The sequence below is a fragment of the Hylobates moloch genome, unplaced genomic scaffold (genome assembly GCF_009828535.3).
Source record: "Hylobates moloch isolate HMO894 unplaced genomic scaffold, HMol_V3 SCAFFOLD_9, whole genome shotgun sequence".
NCBI lineage: Eukaryota > Metazoa > Chordata > Mammalia > Primates > Hylobatidae > Hylobates > Hylobates moloch.
Genome location: NW_026652284.1, coordinates 89,978,912 through 89,999,188, shown reverse-complemented (window position 1 = coordinate 89,999,188; position 20,277 = coordinate 89,978,912). Strand labels below are relative to the sequence as shown.

Here is a 20,277-nt window from a genome sequence, read left to right as displayed (position 1 = left end):
AGAAAAGGAGCCAGAGGGATAAATACCTGGACCTCACTGTCTGCTAGTACAATCTGTTGCATGGCATTTTGGTGAACTGTAGGATTATTTACAGAAAGTTACCTGTTGAACAGCATAGTATGTTCACTTGGGCAATTCGATGGGTTAATCTCTTCCACCACCTAAGCCTGTATCTGAGCGCAGCCAAGCAAGCTATATGAATGCCAGCTGTGGTCAAGTGGAGTAATGCTTCAGCAACACAGCTGCAATAGGCTTGTATTCCAACATACACGGACTGGCATATTTGTAACATTGCAAGAAGGTGATCGCTCTGAAGGAGTCTAAAGGAAAGGGAACCCTCATTTCACTATGTAATCAAGAAGAGGTTTCTGCTAAACACAGTTTGACTCCTGGTTGTACATTTACTAGCTTTCACCCATTCATTTGATGAATATTTATTAAGTGTTTGCTCTATGCTGACACCATTGTTCCAGGCATTGAGGATAGAGGAGTGAAAAAACAAGATGCCTACCTTTAACGTGGGGGAGATGGCTGATGCTTGCACACAAACAAGATAAGTTCAGATGGTGACAAGTAAAACAAGGTAACTGGAGAGTGATGGGGGATGGTCAGGGGAGTGTCTGGGGTGGTGACATTTGAGCTGAGACTTTAACCTTATTGTTCCATGCTTAGGGAGGGTTGGGGATGGGGTGGCAGGTGGTGGGCAGAGCAGTGAGTTAGGAAAGGAGAAGAGTGGTAGCAGCTGAAGTCTATATCCTTAGAGTAATGTGAAGACATTGGAGGGTTTTAAGACGGGAGAAATGATTTGATTTACATGTTTGGGATCCCTCTGACGACTCTGTAGAACTTGGATTATCATGAGGTGAAACTGCAAGCAAGACACTAAATTTGGATGGCTTAGCCTAGGATGGAGGTGGTGGAAATACAGAAAAGTTTAGGGAGACAGTAAATATATAAGATCCCCTAAGATTTTTAGGTGTTTTATTTATTTATTATTTTAGAGAGACAGTGTCTTGCTCTGTCCCCCAGGCTGGAGTTCAGTGGTGTGATCATAGCTCACTGTAGCCTTGAACTCCGTGACACATGTCATTTCCAGTTATAGCCAGGATATCAGAGTCAAATGGGTGCTTATTATGGAAAAGGAGAATAGAGAGGGACATTAGTGTACAACTAGCAAGGAAGTTGTCACTGGATAGCATGGGGCAGCTGGTTTTTCTGTATATTCGTATATTCTTGTATACATATATGAGTATCCTTCATTATCGAAAGCTATTCAGTCACTGAATTCAGAGAGCAAAAAAGGAATATAGGTTTTTGTGATTGCTACAACTTAACCACTGACAGTATTTCTATTTAAAGTGATCACTAAAAGGCTGGAGGAGTCATACCATAGGAATAATTACAAAATCTGTTTTTGAATTTCTTTGTCTCTTCCATTTTAAACAATTCCATCAGTTGAATCTCCAAAGGGAAGCAAAATTAGCACTGATTGCAGCCAATTCAGAAGGATATGTCTTTTGCAAATGGCACTTTTTGTTCAAAGAAGGTAATTAGGAGAGAGCCCTGTAATAAGAGGCTTTGGAAGGACTCTAATATAAGGGGATTTCTTCTTTTCTGAGAGGTAATTGCGGGAGGAGGGGTTCTTCACCTTATATTTAGACATTGAGGTAGGGTGGACCAGGTCACCTGCAGAGCAGCGCGGGTCGGGGGGAGTTTATTTGGTAACATAAGGAAATATTCTCTCTTTTTCTTTAACTGTAATATGAGGGGATAATTAATATGTAGCTTCTTTGCATTATTGTGAAAATCATGAAAGGTGTTAGATATGTAGCCGAATATATGCATTACCTAAATACTATACAACACTGAGAGGTAAACACACACATCCTGTATCTTTGCAAAAATCGGTGTTGGCATTTGAAAGTGAGCTGTGTTTGTAGTGATAATATTTGCCTGGCATACAGTATGTGCTCAATAAATGATCACTTTTATTATTGTTATAAAATGGGAAATAAGGAAAGTTTACGAATAGCACAACTTTAAGGCATTTTAATGTCCACTCAGCATCTCATCTGCATTAGTCTTATTCTGTCACAGATGCCTTCTTAGTAAGAATTATTCTGAAATAATAGAGAGCTTTGGTGGAAGCTTACTAAACATTTTTTCTGAGCAAACTTCTATTTAGAGGGAATCTGCCTTAAATTGTTCCAGAGAGCTCTGTATTCCATTTTCTGTCCTCAGAATAATCAGGCTCCCCTGTTCCTTTCTTCTGGGCAGTGTTGTGAATTGTCATGCATATTTAAATAGCTGGAATTCATGGAGTACACCAAGCATTTTTCTCAAAGTGTTGTGTTTGCCATAAAATTTAGGACTGTGTGGGGTTTGATATAATTTCTTGCTTGCCCATTGGGATATTATAATCAATGTGGAAAGATTCTATACGTTTTGCTCCAATATTGTCCAAGGATTCATCTTGACTGTTGTGTAGGCATTTACTTCTATTTGACAATTTGGTATTTCTTCAAATCCTTTGTGTCCATTCATGAGGGCGATGGTTTCATTGGAACACTGCAGTCACCAGGGAGAAGGCCCTGTGCTCTTCCCTGATAGGCTGGCTTTCCCTCTGCCTCCTGTTGCTATGGTGCCAGCAGAGTAACTTCCTTGCCCTGCACATGCAGAAGGCTCAGTCTCCATGGATACCCCACTCTGAGACTGTACTCTACTGAGATATGAGCTGCACACACTGTATTTCTGCAAAAGACATACCCCAGCCTGTGCTGGGAGGCTGTTTGCAGAGGCAATGTTTGCCATGAAAGTCTATGGAGCTTACCTTCTAAGTAAGTAGTATTAGTCACAGTAAGTAAATAATTATATTGGATCACAGAGGCTAGACTGTGTGTGTGTGTGTATGTGTGTGTGTGTGTAAGTTAGTTGTGGTAGGCCAAAATGGAACCTAAAACAAGTTTTCATCTTCACCTCTCAGATATTCTGAATGCATGGTCTTATAACTAAACTTTTAAAAATACACACGTGTTATTTTAAATACTCTTTGTCATTTATAAGTCTATTTGTGCAATTGTAAGTCAATTTGATGCCAAAATGAAAAAGACTGACCATTGGCAATTACATTTCGAATGCTCTTCTAACCATGAGCATTGCGTATTGCATTTGTAAATGAAAAGCCTGGCCTTACCAGTGGTGTGGTAAGGGAATAGATGAACACAGCCACAATTAACGCTAATTGGCACTGCACATGGTTTGAAATGGGCCTCTGTGTAGGCTGAAACACGACGTATTTATTATCAAGAGAGAGCCCGCTCGTGTGATCAGGAAAGGGAATACCCATGTCTGCCTGATTACCATGAAAATTACTCAGAGCACATCTCTCTGGCCGGTTTTAATTTACTTTTCTCACATGGCATCCACTAGAAATTCTGAAACAGTTAATGTTCATGGAACTGGGATGTGGAACATTTTTATTTTTATTAACTGATTTGACCTAACACTTCCTCTTTACTGTACATTCCAAGAGCATAAAGGTTGGGTTTGTAGTGTTGTAAAACACATGAGTCATCTTAAAGTACTTTTCATCTGCTAGGCAAATGATTAATGCCTGTGGTGGTAAAATTAATTAGTAGAAACAAAAGAAAGACTATGTTTATGGTAACTCCAACTTTAGTTTGATAACTTTAAAGTTGTGTAAAATTAAGATATTTAGATTGTTCACATGTATAGCTGACATCTGGCCGCTCTAAACAGAAAGCAAAACATATACTATATTAGTATAAGAGAAATTCATCTTTAATCATATAAAAAAGTGAGCACAGCATTATGCTAGATTGTTAACTTTGTTTACTTTTTTATGCTCATGACTACTTAGACAAAAAAACATACTGTTTTTATGTCATCTTTTCCAACGGTTAGTCATGGTTCAATTTTAATTGCCCAGAACAGTGAAAAGATACCACCCTTTGAGAATGTGAATGTACCAAGCACTACTCTGTCCCTGGCTTTGTCACTGGGGTCAAACTTTAGGTGATTAACTTAACATTTCATAAGTATAATTTCTAACAGTAGAAGGAATAGCAGACAAACACGGGTGTGTGAGAAATTCTATAGAGATCATGATTTTGGAGCCCTGGAAACCATGTGGGTGACACTTTCTCCAAACTTTTACTGCACTAATAGTATAAAGCCCCATATCCCTTTCTCGGTGGATCTGCAATGAAGTCCCCTGCCCACCTCTAAAAACCAGCATAGTATGGGATTTCTTTTTAACCACAAAATATCTGACTCTTTTCTCCAAAACTTTTCTTTCATCTATGTTGTGGAGATAGTAAGAGTACCCCTCACATAAGGCTGCTTTGAAAATTCAGTGAAATAATCAATGGCATATGGCATACAAAAAAATTAACTTCTATTGTATTGTGATTACTATAAACATTATCATCATTTTTACAATGCCTGGTAGTCAAGGGAGGCATTAGCTAATAGCTTGAACAATTCTTTGTTTCAATTTGATTCAGCCTATCAAATTTCTTATCAAGTACTTACTAAGAATCTACTATGTGCTTAACATTTTGATGGGAATTGTGGGATTTTATGTACATGAGAATGTACCTAACAAAAAGTGAAATATACAGTAGTGGTTTTTGTTTCCTTTTCAAATGTGTGGCTTTGTTGTTTTGCTAAATAGCTATATATATGTGTATGTATGTATATATATATGAAATTGTTTTGCTATTAACAAAATGGGTAAGATACCACAGTAAATATGTAATATAAAAGAGGCTGAGCCATAGCATAAGTCTAGTTAGTATTTATCACTTGAATTTAAAATGTGATGATTAAAATCTAGGTTCAAATATTAAGTTCCTTTTTTTCCTGGAAGGATTTCCATGACATAGTTTGAAAAAAAAGCAATTTCATTTTTCATTAGGTTCAAAGTTTGGGGAATGATGGGAGAGGAGGAGATGGGAAATGATTGATTAATCTGTATAAAAATAGGCCCCATGCTGGGATTTTTCCTTTTGCACTAATTCTGTGTGACATCTGAGCCAAAAAAATACATAAAACCCATGCCATATGTGCTGAGCCTGCTGGTGCTTATTTTAAAACGCATGAAGAGTTGACCCAGATTATATTTTGCAGCTTTATTTTTATTTTAATGCCACTTTAATTTCCACTTCTTCTGGCATATTCTCTTCTTTCCTTCTGTTTTCCCTGGAAAGAACGTGGCATGTGCACCGAGGACTATACCAAGTCACTTGAATGAAAAAAAGGAGCAGGGGGGTAGCATTTGTAGGATGTGGTTTAAAATGAGGTCTTGAGAGGCTGGCAACTTGGAATCAATGTATGTTCATACATGCGGAATGTGTTTAGCTAAACATAATTTCAGATGCAATATCACTCAGATGGCCTAGCTAGAATAAGCCTTCTATTTTAAAGTTGCAATGGAACAATTAAATCCTTAGCAATATCCCCACTAGCATGGTGACCTTTTACTTATATTCTGCTAGTCTGTGAACAAAATAATGCCCCACTTTCTATTCCATTGTTATTAGTCACACATGCACATGCTCTGATGGCACACAGTTCATCAGTTGTTTGCTGGTACCTGGTGCTTCTGTCATGATATTCGGGTCATATCTGGGGAGCTTTCTGAGGTCTCAGTTGACATTTCTATCTGTTGCATCCTTTTCCTTCAGGAGAGTTTGTGGCACTTTCAGAGGAATGGATGCTTCCTTGTCTTACATGGCAGCAACATTATTCAGGGAAACTGGATCTTCCTGAGTGTTTGGCTTCTTGTACTCATCTCTGAGGTTGAGAGAGGCAGGCTCTGTGAGCCTCTGCCAGGAAGATCTGATTTCTGCCGAGACTACTGGCGGGCCTGACTGTTCTTGAAAGATGAAGGCTATGCCTGTATCCGATACTGGGTTACTGCCTGACATCCAATGCCTTTTCCCTCATCGTTAGAGGAAGAAGTGAAAGATCCAAGCCACGAGCTTAGAAGCACTAGTGCATAGAGGGCACTGGTTTAGAATCTGCAGATTGCGCCATAGCCTCCTATACTGCCCAGCCCAGAGAACCAGGGACAGTAAAGGGATTTTTCCCATGCAACACTGGGTCATTCTCAAGTTTTGGATAAGATTCTCCAACTCAGCATTTCCACCCTTCCTTTTCTTCTCAGTCTCAGCTACCATTTAAAAGAACTGAACCTGGTAATGCTACTCATTTGTTTTTTTAAACGAATGTTTATTAATGTGCTAGGCAGTGACCAGGCACTGGGTACAACAATAAACTAGGGGATCCCTGTACATTGTGATATGCTTCAGGAGGAAGCATAGTGTCCAGTGGGAGCCCAGAGGATGACCATGTTACCTAGAATCTGGGGTCTGGGAAGGGTCCCAGGAAATGTAATGCAATATTGATACTTATAAAGGGTAAAACTGTATTTTTAAGGCAAAGACACTTAGGGATTTGAACTTTACATGCAATCGTTGTTAACTTAAATACTATGTATGCCCTTAGAGGCGGTGTTTTTTTTAAATTCCATTGTTACGGTAACCATGTTATATTTAATAATAATTTGTCAGATGGCTCTTTTCTCTACTAGAATGTGAACCTCTCTAGGAATAAGATCATGTTTTCTTTTTTCTTTCCTTTCTTCTTTTCTTTTCTTCTCTCTTTATTTCTCTCTGACAAGCACTGTATTAACTTTTTTTTTTTTTTTTTTTTTTTGAGACGGAGTCTCGCTCTGTCGCCCAGGCTGGAGTGCAGTGGCGCAATCTCGGCTCACTGCAAGCTCCGCCTCCCGGGTTCACGTCATTCTCCTGCCTCAGCCTCCCGAGTAGCTGGGACTACAGGCGCCTGCCGCCGCGCCCGGCTAATTTTTTTTTTTTGTAGTATTAACTTTTGTTTTAAATTCAATTTTGCTGCTTCCCTTATTTCTTTATAAATACTACATATAATGTGATGCATAAAGAGAATGTATGTGACATATGCGTGAGCTGGGTAGAATAATAATAAAGCAAAACTTGTGATTTCACCTTCCACTTTAAGATTTACCACCAGGGAAGCTGCCTGCACACTCCTCCCAGATCTTATTCTCTGACTCCCCCAGGGGTAACCACTGTACTGAAATGTGTGTTTTAACATTTCCTTGCACTTTAAAAATAATGTTACCAGCTTAGATATGTGCTCTTTACAATATGTTGGGGGGTATTTTCAAAACTACTGTTTCCAAAGCCTGCTTATTGCCTTGTTTTTACGGCCATGCAAACACTCTTCAATGGTCCTAAAAAGAGTGGCCTTGATTTATTTTTCGTAATACTCTGCTTTGCTTTTCCATTTTATTTTGGTTTTTCACAGAACATTGTGGGCTGGAGAGGGAAGGGGTGGAGAAAGTAGAGAACACTGAGTACACTTGAATTTAAAAGTTAACTTGTGTAGGGGGGTGGGGCAGAGTAGCTGGGCAAGCAAAGGGTTGGCCTGGGAACATGTGCTTTGTGCCAGATGTCACTGAGAGTGAGATCCTGGGGAACGTTCCACTAAAGGAGTCCAAGGAAATGCAGAGCATAATTTGTGAGCAGAGCAAAATCCAATCGTGAGTATGCTTCGTTCATTTTAAATGCTATAAACCACACCAGGATTTGCAGAAAATGTTTTTGGAAGGATGAGTGGGAGTTCAAAAACATTTTGTTCAGAAGCTTGAGAGTTAGAATAATTTTCAATTGATAGACAATGGTATGAGGTGAAATGTTGTTGCTTGCTGCTGGAGACAGAGCTCTTTGCCTCTTGTCGGCTTCCGCCCCAGCTCGAGAAGGAAGACAGAAGTAGGAGCGAGGCATCCCAAGTTCATGTCCCCTCCTGGGGCGGGCGCTGGGCTCTGTGGTCCTTGCACAGGTGTCCCAGGGCAGGCGTGCAGGAGCTGTTCCGCCTGCTTTCCACCTGCTTTCCTCTGACCACATCACCTGACCCAGACACTTCTCTGTTGTGCTGCCAGGACTTATCTTGGAAGTATTTTCTTGTGACTTCGTTATTCTGTTTCCCTCTTTCTCATTTGAGTTCCTTAAACACATGTCAGAGTTAAAAACAACCCCAACGCCACTAGGCCCTCCATTTCTCCATTTGCTTTTGTTCTCACACTCCCTACAGATGCCAGAAATTGCCAGAATTTACCCAGCTTACTTGTTTTATTGTATTGATATTTGTGCTTTCAAATGAAATTTACATTAAAGATTACACAGACACCTGTAATCCCAGCACTTTGGGAGGCCAAGGCGGGTGGATCACTTGAGGTCAGGAGTTTGAGACCAGCTCGGTCAACATGATGAAACCTGTCTCTACCAAAAATGCAAAAATTAGCCGGGTGTGGTGGCATGCTTCTGTAGTCCCAATTACTCAGGAGGCTGAGGCAGAAGGATCACCTGAGCCTGGGAGGCAGAGGTTGTAGAGGGCTGAGTTTGTGCCACTACACTCCAGCCCATGCGATGGGAGTGAAACTCTGTCTCAAAAAAAAAACAACAAAAAAAATTACACAGAGGGTAAATCTAGCATTGATCTTGCAGTACCTCAATCCATTCTTATCAGATTATCCAATTCTTCACAAATTCTTCAGGAAATATATAAGAGACATTGTTCTTTTCATTTGATTGAGAGCACTGCAGTCAAGCATATGGCATAAGATAAAGCATAAGATAAAGGTGTTTTTTAATGTTTAACTTGACTTTATCCTTTTTCTGTTTTTAATCATTTTGTCCACCTGGAGCGTCAAATGATCTTGAACCCATACAGTTAATTTTGTGGAACCTAAGAGCTACCCGGAAAGGGTCTCCTTTTTCAGAGTTCATTCTCCCTTACCTTACGACCCATCTCCAAACTGTAACAGTCACCTGAATTCCCCACCAGCCTCCAGTCTCTCCTTCAGATATTGCTGTCATGTTGTCTTCATAAAGCATCACTGTTCATGTTACCACCCCAAACAAAACTCATCATGGTTCTCTCTTGCCTTCATATGTCATGGTTCCCTCTTGCCCGTAGCATAGTTTTTACATTTTTCAACTCTCTGGTTACAACTCACCTTTTTGGCTGCATTTTCTCATTTGATCACTATATTCTAGCCATACAAGGGACTCCATATGTATATACTACACATGCCATGTTTTTTTCTTCCTCTGTGTTTTAGTTCATGTGATCTCTTTCACCCAAGGTCAACTCCTATCCATGCCCCCAACACTACATTCTTCCTGGTGTATCAGGGCTATCTCAAGTGTCATCTCTCCCATGACATATTCCCCTGCCCTCATCCCTTCACCCTAGCTAAGAAGATTTCTTCCTCCTCTGTGTTTTCTGAGTGCCCTCCCTCTCTGTTTGCACTCATTGTATTCTGCCTTGTATCCTGGTTGTTTGTCTGTATAGCCTAACTCCTCCTAGGAAACCCTTGAGCATTGGAACTGTGTTTCTCCATGCCTCCCCCATCCAGTGCCTTAGCCTAGGAAGTGTTTAAAGCATAGTTGAGATGGACTAGATTGAACATTGTTGTCTTGGTTTCCTGTTCTTAGATCTTTGTGAATTCTGATCACAAGGATCAAGCAGAGTGATGTCAGACAAGCCAGCTCTGCTGCTTACTAGCTCTGTGATTTGGGGTGAGTCTCAGCATCACTCAGAACTTTGGTTTTCTGGTCTTTACTTGTATGTCTTTGGGGGGAAGGATTAAAGGAAATAGCAGCTGTAGAATTCTTGACAGAGTAGGCTCTGAGTCCACAGTGGCTAGTGGCATTATTATCTGATGCTGTCATCCGATGCATTAGTTATCCCTTCAAGGTTTTGTGTAATCAGGAGTCTGCCGTCAACACCATACCATCCATGATTTCATTCATGTCATTAATAAAGCATGTTAAATAGGATATGGACAACACCAGGGCCAGGTGATATGTTACTAGAGATTTCCCTGGAGGTTGACAGACAGCCCATTTGTCAACATCCTGTGGGTACTGGACTGTGCTATCACCCAGTGCACACACGTTGACCTTGTTCGTAAGAGTATCCTAAGTGTTTGCATTAAACGTCTGCTGAACTCCAAATATGTGATGTATGTGGCCATGATAACTCTGTCAGAAAAGGACGTGCAGATTGTTTTTCACATCTGACCCAGTGAACTCTTGCTGGCTCCTTCTTGCCTTATTAAAGAACTTTCTCTACAATTTTACTGGAGATCAACACCAAACAGCAGTTTGTGATTTTCAGAAGTTATCTTTTCTCTACATTCATGACCTGCAGACTTTTTGCTCATTTCCAATCTGCTACCTCCCATCCTTTCCAGTTTCTCAAAAGTTAATGATATCATTTCTGCAATCATATATGTAAGTTCTTCTGGCACCTTTCTTCCCTCATTCATTAAATATTCTTCTGAGTCTCCTATAAGCCAGGCTCTGTGCTCTTGGCTCTGGGGATGCAGTGATGAACGAGACAAAGGTCTTTGCAGTTAGCATGGTTTTTGCATGCTGGTATCTTGTGCTGAAAACTTGACTTTTGGCTGGGCGCGGTGGCTCACACCTGTAATCCCAGCACTTTGGGAGGCCAAGGCAAGCAGATCACGAGGTCAGGAGATCGAGACCATCCTGGCTAACATGGTGAAAGCCCGTCTCTACTAAAAATACAAAAAATTAGCCAGGCGCTGTGGCAGGCGCCTGTAGTCCCAGCTACTCGGGAGGCTGAGGCAGGAGAATGGCGTGAACCCGGGTGGTGGAGCTTGCAGTGAGCCAAGATAGTGCCACTGCAGTCCGGCCTGGGCAAAAGAATGAGACTCCGTCTCAAAAAAAAAAAAAAAAAAGAAAAAGAAAACTTGACTTTTAAGAGGTTTGGGCATACAGGCTGGAAGTAGGAGTGGAAGGGAGTATTTTTGTCCTAATCGGAAATAACACCAGTCTGTCAATCCAACCTAAAGGGCAAAATAGGAGAAAGAGGAGCTATCCCTAAATGCCAATGGTGGAGAAACTTTTAATGCTGTGAAATAACATTTCAAAACAACAGCACCTACTCTGTGCTAAACCCTGCGTGACACTCTGGGGTACAAAAGAACACGCCCTCAAGGAGCTGACAAGCATACTTGAAAATATGTTAAAGCAAACAGACAATTGCAGTGCAATGTGATAAATACTTGTTAAATTCTGGGTGGGGTCAGATAAAGGAGGGCCACCTAATCCCCTTCCTGAAGGAAGTAAAGCTCAAGGCTAAACTGAGACCTGAAGAACAGGTAGTAGTTAGCCAAGCCCAGAGGGACAGGAAAATAATCCAGCTAGAGGGAACAGCGTGTGTGAAAACTGGGAGTCTAGAGGCTATCGTGCCTCCTTCAGGAAACTGTGAATGGTTCCATTGGCAGTGGTTGTGGTATGACAGTCTGAAGAGATTACGGAGGGTTTGTAAATCATGCTAAAGAGTTTGGACTTTATGGACACAGGGTGCCATTGAGGAGTTTCAACAAGGGAATTGCCTAATGAGGTTTCTTCTCTGGAGTAGTGTAGAAGACAAACTGCTCAGGGCCACAAGGAGCAGCTGGGCACAGTGTGAGGCTGTTTCAGTAATTCTGGGTGAGAAATGATGATGGCCTCAGGTGGAGCATTCAGGATGGGAAAGAGCAGACAGATGACACAGTTACTAAACAGACAGATTTGAAAACAAGAAGCATTTGTTGTAGTGATTTCACAATGTTACTGTGTGTAGAAGATCACCTGGGCAATTTGCGAAAATGGATTATGAGGCTGACTTAAAGAAATTTCAATCAGCAGATCTGGAGTATGAGTTAAGAATCTGTATTGTTAGCCGGGCGCGGTGGCTCACGCTTGTAATCCCAGCACTTTGGGAGGCCGAGGCGGGCGGATCACGAGGTCAGGAGATCGAGACCACGGTGAAACCCCGTCTCTATTAAAAATACAAAAAAATTAGCCGGGCGTGGTGGCAGGCGCCTGTAGTCCCAGCTACTCGGAGAGGCTGAGGCAGGAGAATGGCGTGAACCCGGGAGGCGGAGCTTGCCGTGAGCCGAGATTGCGCCACTGCACTCCAGCCTGGGCGACAGAGCAAGACTCTGTCTCAAAAAAAAAAAAAAAAAAAAAAAAAAAGAATCTGTATTGTTAACAAAGAGGCCAGGTGATACTGATGCAGGTGGTCCTCAGACTCTACCATAAAAAAACCCTATCTATTTGATGTTTCAAATGGCAACACTTCTTTAAAATGTATTATGTTAACTTTTTGCTTAAGAATGAAGATTCAATCCTATTATCTTTGTTGAAAGTAGATGAATGACTCAGCCCCAGGGTTTACTGTGTCAGGGCAGTCTCCTTGCTAGTATAGTCTGTGTTCACTAATCGTTTGCTCTCTGCTAGGGGGATACAGAATAGAGTAGTGATGATTTTGTTAAGACTTTTTATTGCAGATTGTTTGTAAATGTATTTTCAAAGGTTTCAGTGTGCCCCTTGCAAGAGCAAGCAAACACTTTGGGTGGGATGGGGGGTGAGGGTGGCAAAATTGCCCCAAGTCTTGAAGTTCCATACAGGTATACTTTCCTGGTGTTTAAGGCATATTATGAATCTTATTGTGATGTTTCAGATCCCCACATAAAGGCTGTGTGACCTTCAGCAAGTTACCTGTTGTCTACTTTCCTCACCTGTAAAATAGGAATAATAATTGTACCTCTTTCATATGCTTGATATGAAGATTCAATGAGAATGCCTGTAAGGCACTTTGAACAGGGTATGAACATAACAAGCCATTTCTAACTATTCCTGAGAGAAACCAGGTCATCTATAACTTATCACTTGTATTTAGAGTTTAGTCACTTAATAAATACCTTTCCTTCTTAAATCACATTACTTAAATAGTCTACAGTGCCCATATGCAAGAATTATTAGAAAAATTTAGTGTTTAGCAGCACACATACCAAACACATGGATAAGTAGGCTAATGATGATGATGAGTATTTACTGTGCACTTATAGTAGTTCATATTATGACGTTTAATTCTCACAAAATTCCATGTGATAGGTACTCTTTTAGTCCCTTTTTACAGTGAGTAAACTGAGGCGTAGAGAGGTTAAGTGATTGCCTGAGGTCACACTGTCATTAATGAAAGAGCGGATATTTGAGCCCTGAATCTGCTGATGCTAGCGCCTGCTCTTAACCACAGCTGTTAAAAACATATTGTCAATTACATGCAGCATGGTTAGTACCACTCAGTATTATGCCAAGTAAATTAAGCAGTTCACTCATTTTGGATGTGAAATATGTAAAAATGGTTCCCAAAATATATACTACAGTGTGTATCTGTATGTCAAATTACAGTCAAGCCGGCTTCTCTCACTTTGTCAGAGGCAGCCATTCAGGAAGCTACTGGGGGATCTCAGGCATAGGCCTGTCTTAGGGCAGTGGTCCTCAAACTTTAGTGTCCATATTCCTGGAGGGCTTATTAAAACCTATATTACTGGGTCTCACATCTACCCATAAGTTATTTAATCTTACAAAATGTCATCTCTGCTCCTAAATTAGTCGTCTTCTCGTTCTTCTGAAACAGTGACTCTCAAAGAGTGGCCCCAAACCAGCAGCATCAGCACCACCTGGGAAACATGTTTGTGACTCACTGAGGATGGTTTAAAATCTATCCCATAATTGCCTGACTCGCTCAACAGACATTTAACTTCACAAAGACATTTTGAAGTGACAAGTCATCAGCTCTAACACATAGATGCTTAGATAAAAATCAAAAGATAGAAATTTTTACTTTGCCTGTAACATTTATAAAGCATAGCAGTTACTTCCTCATATAGACTCAAAAAAATTTTTTTCGAGACAGGGCCTTACTCTGTCACCCAGGCTGGAGTGCAGTGGCATGCTCATGGCTCACTGCAGCCTCGACCTCTGGGGCTCAATTGATCTTCCCACCTCAGTCTCCCGAGTAGTGGGACTATAAGCGCATGCCCTCATGCCTGGCTAATTTTTTTGTATTTTTTTTTTTTTTTTCAGAGATGGGGTTTTACCATTTTACCCAGGCTGGTCTCGAACCCCTGGGCTCAATTGATCTGCCTATCTCAGCCTCCCAAAGTGCTGGGATTACAGACGGGAGCCACTGCACCCAGCTTTAATATAGAGATTTACCTGGTGGATTCTCCTTCTCCAAAACACTGGGGCTTGCCTTAAAATGAAGATCTTTTCTTCGCTTGCAACTTGGAATTAGGCCTTGGAATTAGGAACAAGTTCTGGGCTGCATTAAACACCAGCACATACCGTCAGGGAAGCTTTCCCCCATCACCCTTCCTCCCCATTTTGGGACAAGAGGTTTCTCCCTCGATGAGGTTGTATTTGTAATCCAGCAACTCTGGGTCAGCTTCTCACGTTCATGGGCCCATCTCCTTGCCAAGTCTAAGTACAGGGTTGTGAAGTGACCTAAGCCAGACTCAACAGGGCATCAGGTAATTCCTGATCTTTGAGGGCTATTCAGGGTCGGAGCTACCATGAGACAAGAGGTCACCTTAGGCATGTTGGACCCTATAATTGGGATAAGCTAAAACAGAGATTCTAGTTTTACTTTTACTCTTCATAACTACTTTTAATTATTCATAATGGCAGGAAGAAGGGTATAAGTACAAATCTGTAAGGACAGGTGATCCGCAGAGCATTTCTTTTTGCCTATGGAATATATTATTAAGAGTAGATTTCCTCTTGATTTTTTTTTTCTTAGACTCTGGAAATGCAAATACATGTTTATCAGAATGGAAAATCCAGCTAAACGAGTAACTGGAATAAAGTCAACTCATTTTCTCATTATCGGGAGAATGAAGTATAAATTATGGATAAAAATCACACATTCTAATATTATATAGCAGTCAAATGAATGCACTACAACTATATGGAGAATTTTCACAATATAATATTGAATGAAAATTGTCCCAAAGGATTTTATATACATCATGATAAACTATTTATTTTAAAAAGTTAAAAACAAATAAAACAAAAATCCTCAAATTCTACCTTTTAAAAATACATAGATGTGATCATTCTTTGTAAAAGTGAATGCAAGGAAATGGTGAACAGGGGATAAGATAAAGGAAGACCACAAAAATGCATGTAAGTTAGTGTCACTGTTCTAGTTTTTGTGATAGGTTGGTGGTTTCTTCATTTATTATATTAAACATAAACAAAACATAAATACCTAAACAGAGCAGTCAGTAAATAAATAAATTAAAGATAGCCTTGCATGGGCCAATGATGAGAGAATGTCAAAAACCAAGAATTATGATTAATCCAGTTCTTTGTATCTGAGACTGTTTTAAAAAATACATTGAGAGAACAGCTTTCTAGGTCACAGAGAAAATAATGAAATGTCACTCACATATAGAAAAATAGTTCCATGCTTAGTTTCGTATGGCACTTTCTGACCTGCCACTTCCTCACCTCACAAATGTCAGCAGGTTCAGCTCTAAATGGAGATCATGAAGGGCACGGATCAGTAGACCATTAAGGGTTGTCAGTGGAATCACTTCAGACAGAATTGTGGCTGTAGGATCCCTAGAATAGGAAAAGTTTGTGCTTCCTTTTCTTTCATTTTCACTTCTCTGAGTAAGGTAATATGTTTGCATATTTTATTAGAGAAGTGAAAGTGGGAATTTTAGAAAATAAAAAAGACCTGTGTGTCAAATATGAGTAACTCTTAACTTGACCAGTGGCAACCACTGGGACCTGTGTCTAAGGAAGGTTTTAAATTCGCCTGCCTCCAAGTTCCCTTTATTGCCCCATTCCCTGCTGTTGCTTCTAATTCTTTCAGCATTACCATCTCTGTATGCTGTTCCCCTCACACCGTGCTGTCTCCACAGCTCTGCATGCTACAGTCCTGAATTGTTGTAAATGGCTTCAAAACCTGGCTAGTTCAGTGTGCCTCCTCCATGAAGTCGTCATGCTTCCAGCAGGAAACAGTCTTTCCCATTGTTAACCTCTCTTAGCACCTAACTTGTGTCCCTCCTAAGACATTTGCCTCTCTCTGAAGGCAGGACTATGGTCTCAGCCCACGTGTGCTAGCAAAGAGCTGGGGAACACACAAATATGAACTGATGTGGAGATAACAGCTCTCACCATGTGTTATTTGTGAGCCACAGACCCTATAAGAAGGGCTGGGTTATTAGCTCCCTGTTGTTTAGTGTGCTGCAGGCCTTCCTGTGAAATTGGGATATTCAGTCAATACAGCGGAGGATTTACTCATTGATTTATAATCTAAAAGAAGAATTTTTACCGTCCTCTGCCAGGACCATCTTTTTTTTTTTTATTTTCATGCTTGTTTTGAATCCTTTCTTGCCACTCACACTACACAACAGCCTCGCCTCATTCCTTGTCCCTGTTCTAAGTTCTTCCAGATTTTGGCCTCACATGTGTTGGGACCTAGATATCGTTCAAAGAGGGTAATCATAAGAAGAAAAATAAAAATAATAGTGAAATTTTAAAGTACTTACTGAGTGCCAGCACTATTTTTATATGTTTTACATATATTATCTTACATCATCCTTAAAACAACTCTGTAAAATGGATACTATCATTATTCTCCTTTCATAGAAAAAAAGTGAAGCTCAGAGAGCTTGTCTTTCCCAAGGTCACACAGCTAGTAACTGAAACTACTAAACTGTATTATTTTTAAAGAGGCAAAGAGAAATAACTTCATAGAGACTGAAAATACAAGTGAGAAAGAGAGAGGAGGGTGAAAGCACATCAAGATATTGGAAGGGGAGCATGGCCGAGTCCAGTGTCGGAACTCTGCTCTGTTTAAATGGGGTGGAGGTGGAGGTCAGTGCTACTGAGAAAATCCAGGGAGTGAGCCACGTGTGAGACAGATGCAACCTTCCTGACACTCTGAGTGCCACTGCCAAGGGAAGGAAGGAACCTGTGGGTCGAGAAGATGGTGTGCCCTGGAGGTTGTCACACAGTGGGGACAAAGATGGGGGTTGAATGGTCAAGGTTGTTAGGTCTTAGAGTCAATTAGGAAAAGCCATGTTTAAGTACAGAAGTGAGGTTTAAAAAAAAAAACAAACATTATTTTAGGGCCCCATTGGATGTCTTGGCAACGAGTTGTGAATTATGTCATCTGTTTCCCAGTAAGTGGGTGTTTTATTCCATTTGTGGTCTAGAATTGCAAGCAGACAGCACCACCTCACTGAAATGAAGAAGAGTGGAGAATGAGGTGACTCCAAAACATTCTCATCTTTTCCTCCTCCCTTATATTCTGGACTGAGTCATAGACTTAAATCCTAGCCCTGTCCTGACCTTCTGTCTTTCCTGGTGTCTCACTCCCCATTTTTCTCTCCCAGTCCTTCATCACCTCCTTCCTCCCCTATGAACACCTCCTGCAATGGCACCCCTGCTCTGCACCCAGCACCACCATTAGTGCTGCTCTTCCTGATTCAGGTTTTCCTGCCAGACAGGAGGGCAGGCATCTCATTTTGCTAAACACTGGATACATGCTTCTCCTTAAATAGAAGCAGCAGGCTTTCCAGCTAGTTCTTTTAAAGGGGCAGAAATTCAGTTCACTTCAGTAAATTTGACAAGAAATCAAAGATAAGTAACACATACAAGTCTGTAAAATACTCAGGGAGGATTTGCTCTGTTATTACTGGGTCCCCAAGATAATGAGCTAGGATGAAGTTTATGACCACAGTGGATGTAACCTTTCCCAGACCTGTTGGGTGAAAGGCAGTGGGGGAAGGGTTGCCCGTTGGACATGCCTGCCACTGGAGTACTTCCTGAGCTGAGTCAGTGTGGGAGATGATGAATGCCTGTGTGTGGTTCCTTTGATGCTGTGAAGAGTGTCTGCCATGGAAAATCCAGGTTGGCACTGATGGAATAACCCCAACGCAGTGTATGCTGGATTGTGAAGTGTTTTTTCTCTGCTGAATGGCATTTGACATGTTCAACAGCACACTGGTTGGCCCCTTCTCTTTTACAACAGGATTATGAGGACTTTGAACCATGAACCAACTGTTAAGTATCCTTCGAGCTTTGCAAACCAACATTTGTGTGCATGAGTTTGGCTGGAACTGGCCCAGTTTCAAACAACCTGTGCCTTATATACATTCCGTTTTTCCCTCCAGTCCTCTGATAATGTATTCACTCCAGGAAAGTGTTCCTGGAGGGCTGTGAGGGTGCAGATCATTCTGTAAATCAAATTCTTCTCTCCTGTGCACTTTGCCCGTGAATTTCTTCCTCTTCCTTTTGCCGGCCTGTCTGTCTTCGTTTCTGCTCACTCACTGTTCGCATCACACTGAAGAAAGCTCTTGAAATTTGATAGGACTTGGAGAGAAAGTCCAGGCACTGTTTTACCTTTGGAGCTGGAATTTTTGTGAGAGTTTCCCAGAAATCTGCACTATTATTAAACTTCCCAGATAGTCTTCATGCACAGTTAGGTTTAGGGACCACTGCATTATTAATAATAATTTTAAGATTTGTATTTATGAGTGTGTCAAGCACTTTCTATGCATTAACTCAGTTCATTTTCACAGCAACCTAATGGGATGGGAATCATTGTCTTTGCACTTAAAACAGGATCTGACACATGGCAGGTGCTCAATAACTTTTTGCTAAATAAATAATAAATTAACCTTTTAAAATGTATGTGTATACATATATAAGTAAGGCTTAGATGAGTTAAAAAAACTTGGTCAAGATACATAACTAGTGACAGGTGGAGCTGGGCTTTATAGCTACTTCTGGTCAGAAACTTTCATTTCTCCTTGTTTATTGAAGTTTCTTTACACCCTCTTTGCTTATCATTTCTCTGATTCACTCTTCTTGTTCAGCAGATGGGTTGCCTGTATTTCTGCTTAGACAGGTAGCTGAGCCAGCCCAAGGTACAGGAGTGAACTGGGTGGCATTGCCTCTGACCCTCTTGGCCTCCTTAAGGCCTCCTCCCTTTCTCAGACCTTCCAAGCTACCTAGCTCAGGAGACTGGGCCCTGCAAAGATGAGAGCTGGAGTAAACCTACTCGTATTTCCCCTGGGACTTTCTGAAGGCAGAGTTCTAAACCACGAGAGACTCTAGAACTTTTTGGAGGCATCCATGGGGAGTCTCTTTTAGAATCAAGATCTTTGGAAACATCCTATCGTACACACACACACACCCTATTGTACACACACACAGAAAGAGAATTAAAAAACAGAAACATGCTCTTTGCTGAACAATGGCAAAAGGAAAACCACCTTTTGTAAAGAGTAATTATAAAAATGTATGAGTAGAAAAAAGCATTTCCTATTATAGGTCTTTTTAAGGGATAGATGTAATCAAGACCTTTTTTGAGAAGCCATCTTCTGGCCTTTGGGCCACTATACCAGTAGTTTCAGCTAAAATGGTACTATTAAGGGCTTGCTGTATGCCAGGCATTGTTCTAATTTCTTTGCATGTTTCACCTGAATTTCCATAATCTTTTAGCAATACTTAATATTAATAACCTCATCCCTATTTTATAGATGAGGATACTAAGGCAGAGAGAGGGTAAATTCATTCCTCAAGGCACCACAGAGAGCAAGTGGAGGAGCCAAGATTCAAACCCAGGTGTCTCAACCCCAGAACTCTTTTAATACTACATAATAGGGTGTGACTACTCTTATTATAAAAAGGTTTTCCTTAAAAAATTTTACATTTTTTAAAAGGAAAAATGGATTGTTCATACGTCAGTGCACTCCTATGTATATTTTATATACGAATAATGTGCACATGGTTAGAGAAGCCAAATGGCTCGGAAAGATAATAAAATGAAAATAAGTCTCTTTATATCCACACTTTCCTGTTCCCAAGAGACACTGCTATTAACAGATCATTTTATCCCTCAAGAAAAATGTTCTGTGCATATGGCAGGTTACATATTATCTAAAGATTTATTTACAAAAAAAGCAGACTTGCAATACCCACTTTTCTGCATCTTATTTTTCTCATCTAGTAACAGGTGTTTGATATCTTTTCACTTCGACACACCCAGGATCACGTCACTCCTTTTCATGATGGCAGAGTATTCTCTTAGGCTGCTGCTATACCACCTGATTTAACCAGTCACTATTGATGGACGACTAAGTCGTCTTTTTGGATCCTTATGTGCAGAATAAATTCCTAGCAGTACAGTTTTCTTTTTTATGCATGTAGCATAATTCACACTCTTACTAACTGTTTTCACAAACCCTTAACAGAGCTGGTATTATCAGACTCTTTTGCCTATCAGATAGATGAAAAAAGTCTCCTTACCTTCATTTATATTTTT

The 20,277-nt window shown here is 40.7% G+C and overlaps 1 protein-coding gene across 9 annotated transcripts in view; it reads left to right on the top strand.

Annotated features, from left to right (window-relative positions):
• SYBU (syntabulin) overlaps positions 1 to 20,277 on the top strand; it is a 117,547-nt gene that overhangs the window by 80,328 nt on the left and 16,942 nt on the right. The window contains exon 1 of one of the 9 annotated variants that reach the window (XM_032760288.2): positions 2,658 to 2,837. The exons of 7 other annotated variants lie outside the window; for them this stretch is intronic. In XM_032760288.2, coding sequence (XP_032616179.1) covers positions 2,801 to 2,837 — 37 coding nt within the window. In that variant the 5' untranslated portion in view covers positions 2,658 to 2,800. Of the gene's footprint in view, positions 1 to 2,657; positions 2,838 to 7,453; positions 7,607 to 20,277 lie in introns of those variants that run through there. One more of the 9 variants, XM_032760291.2, reaches the window with a different exon arrangement.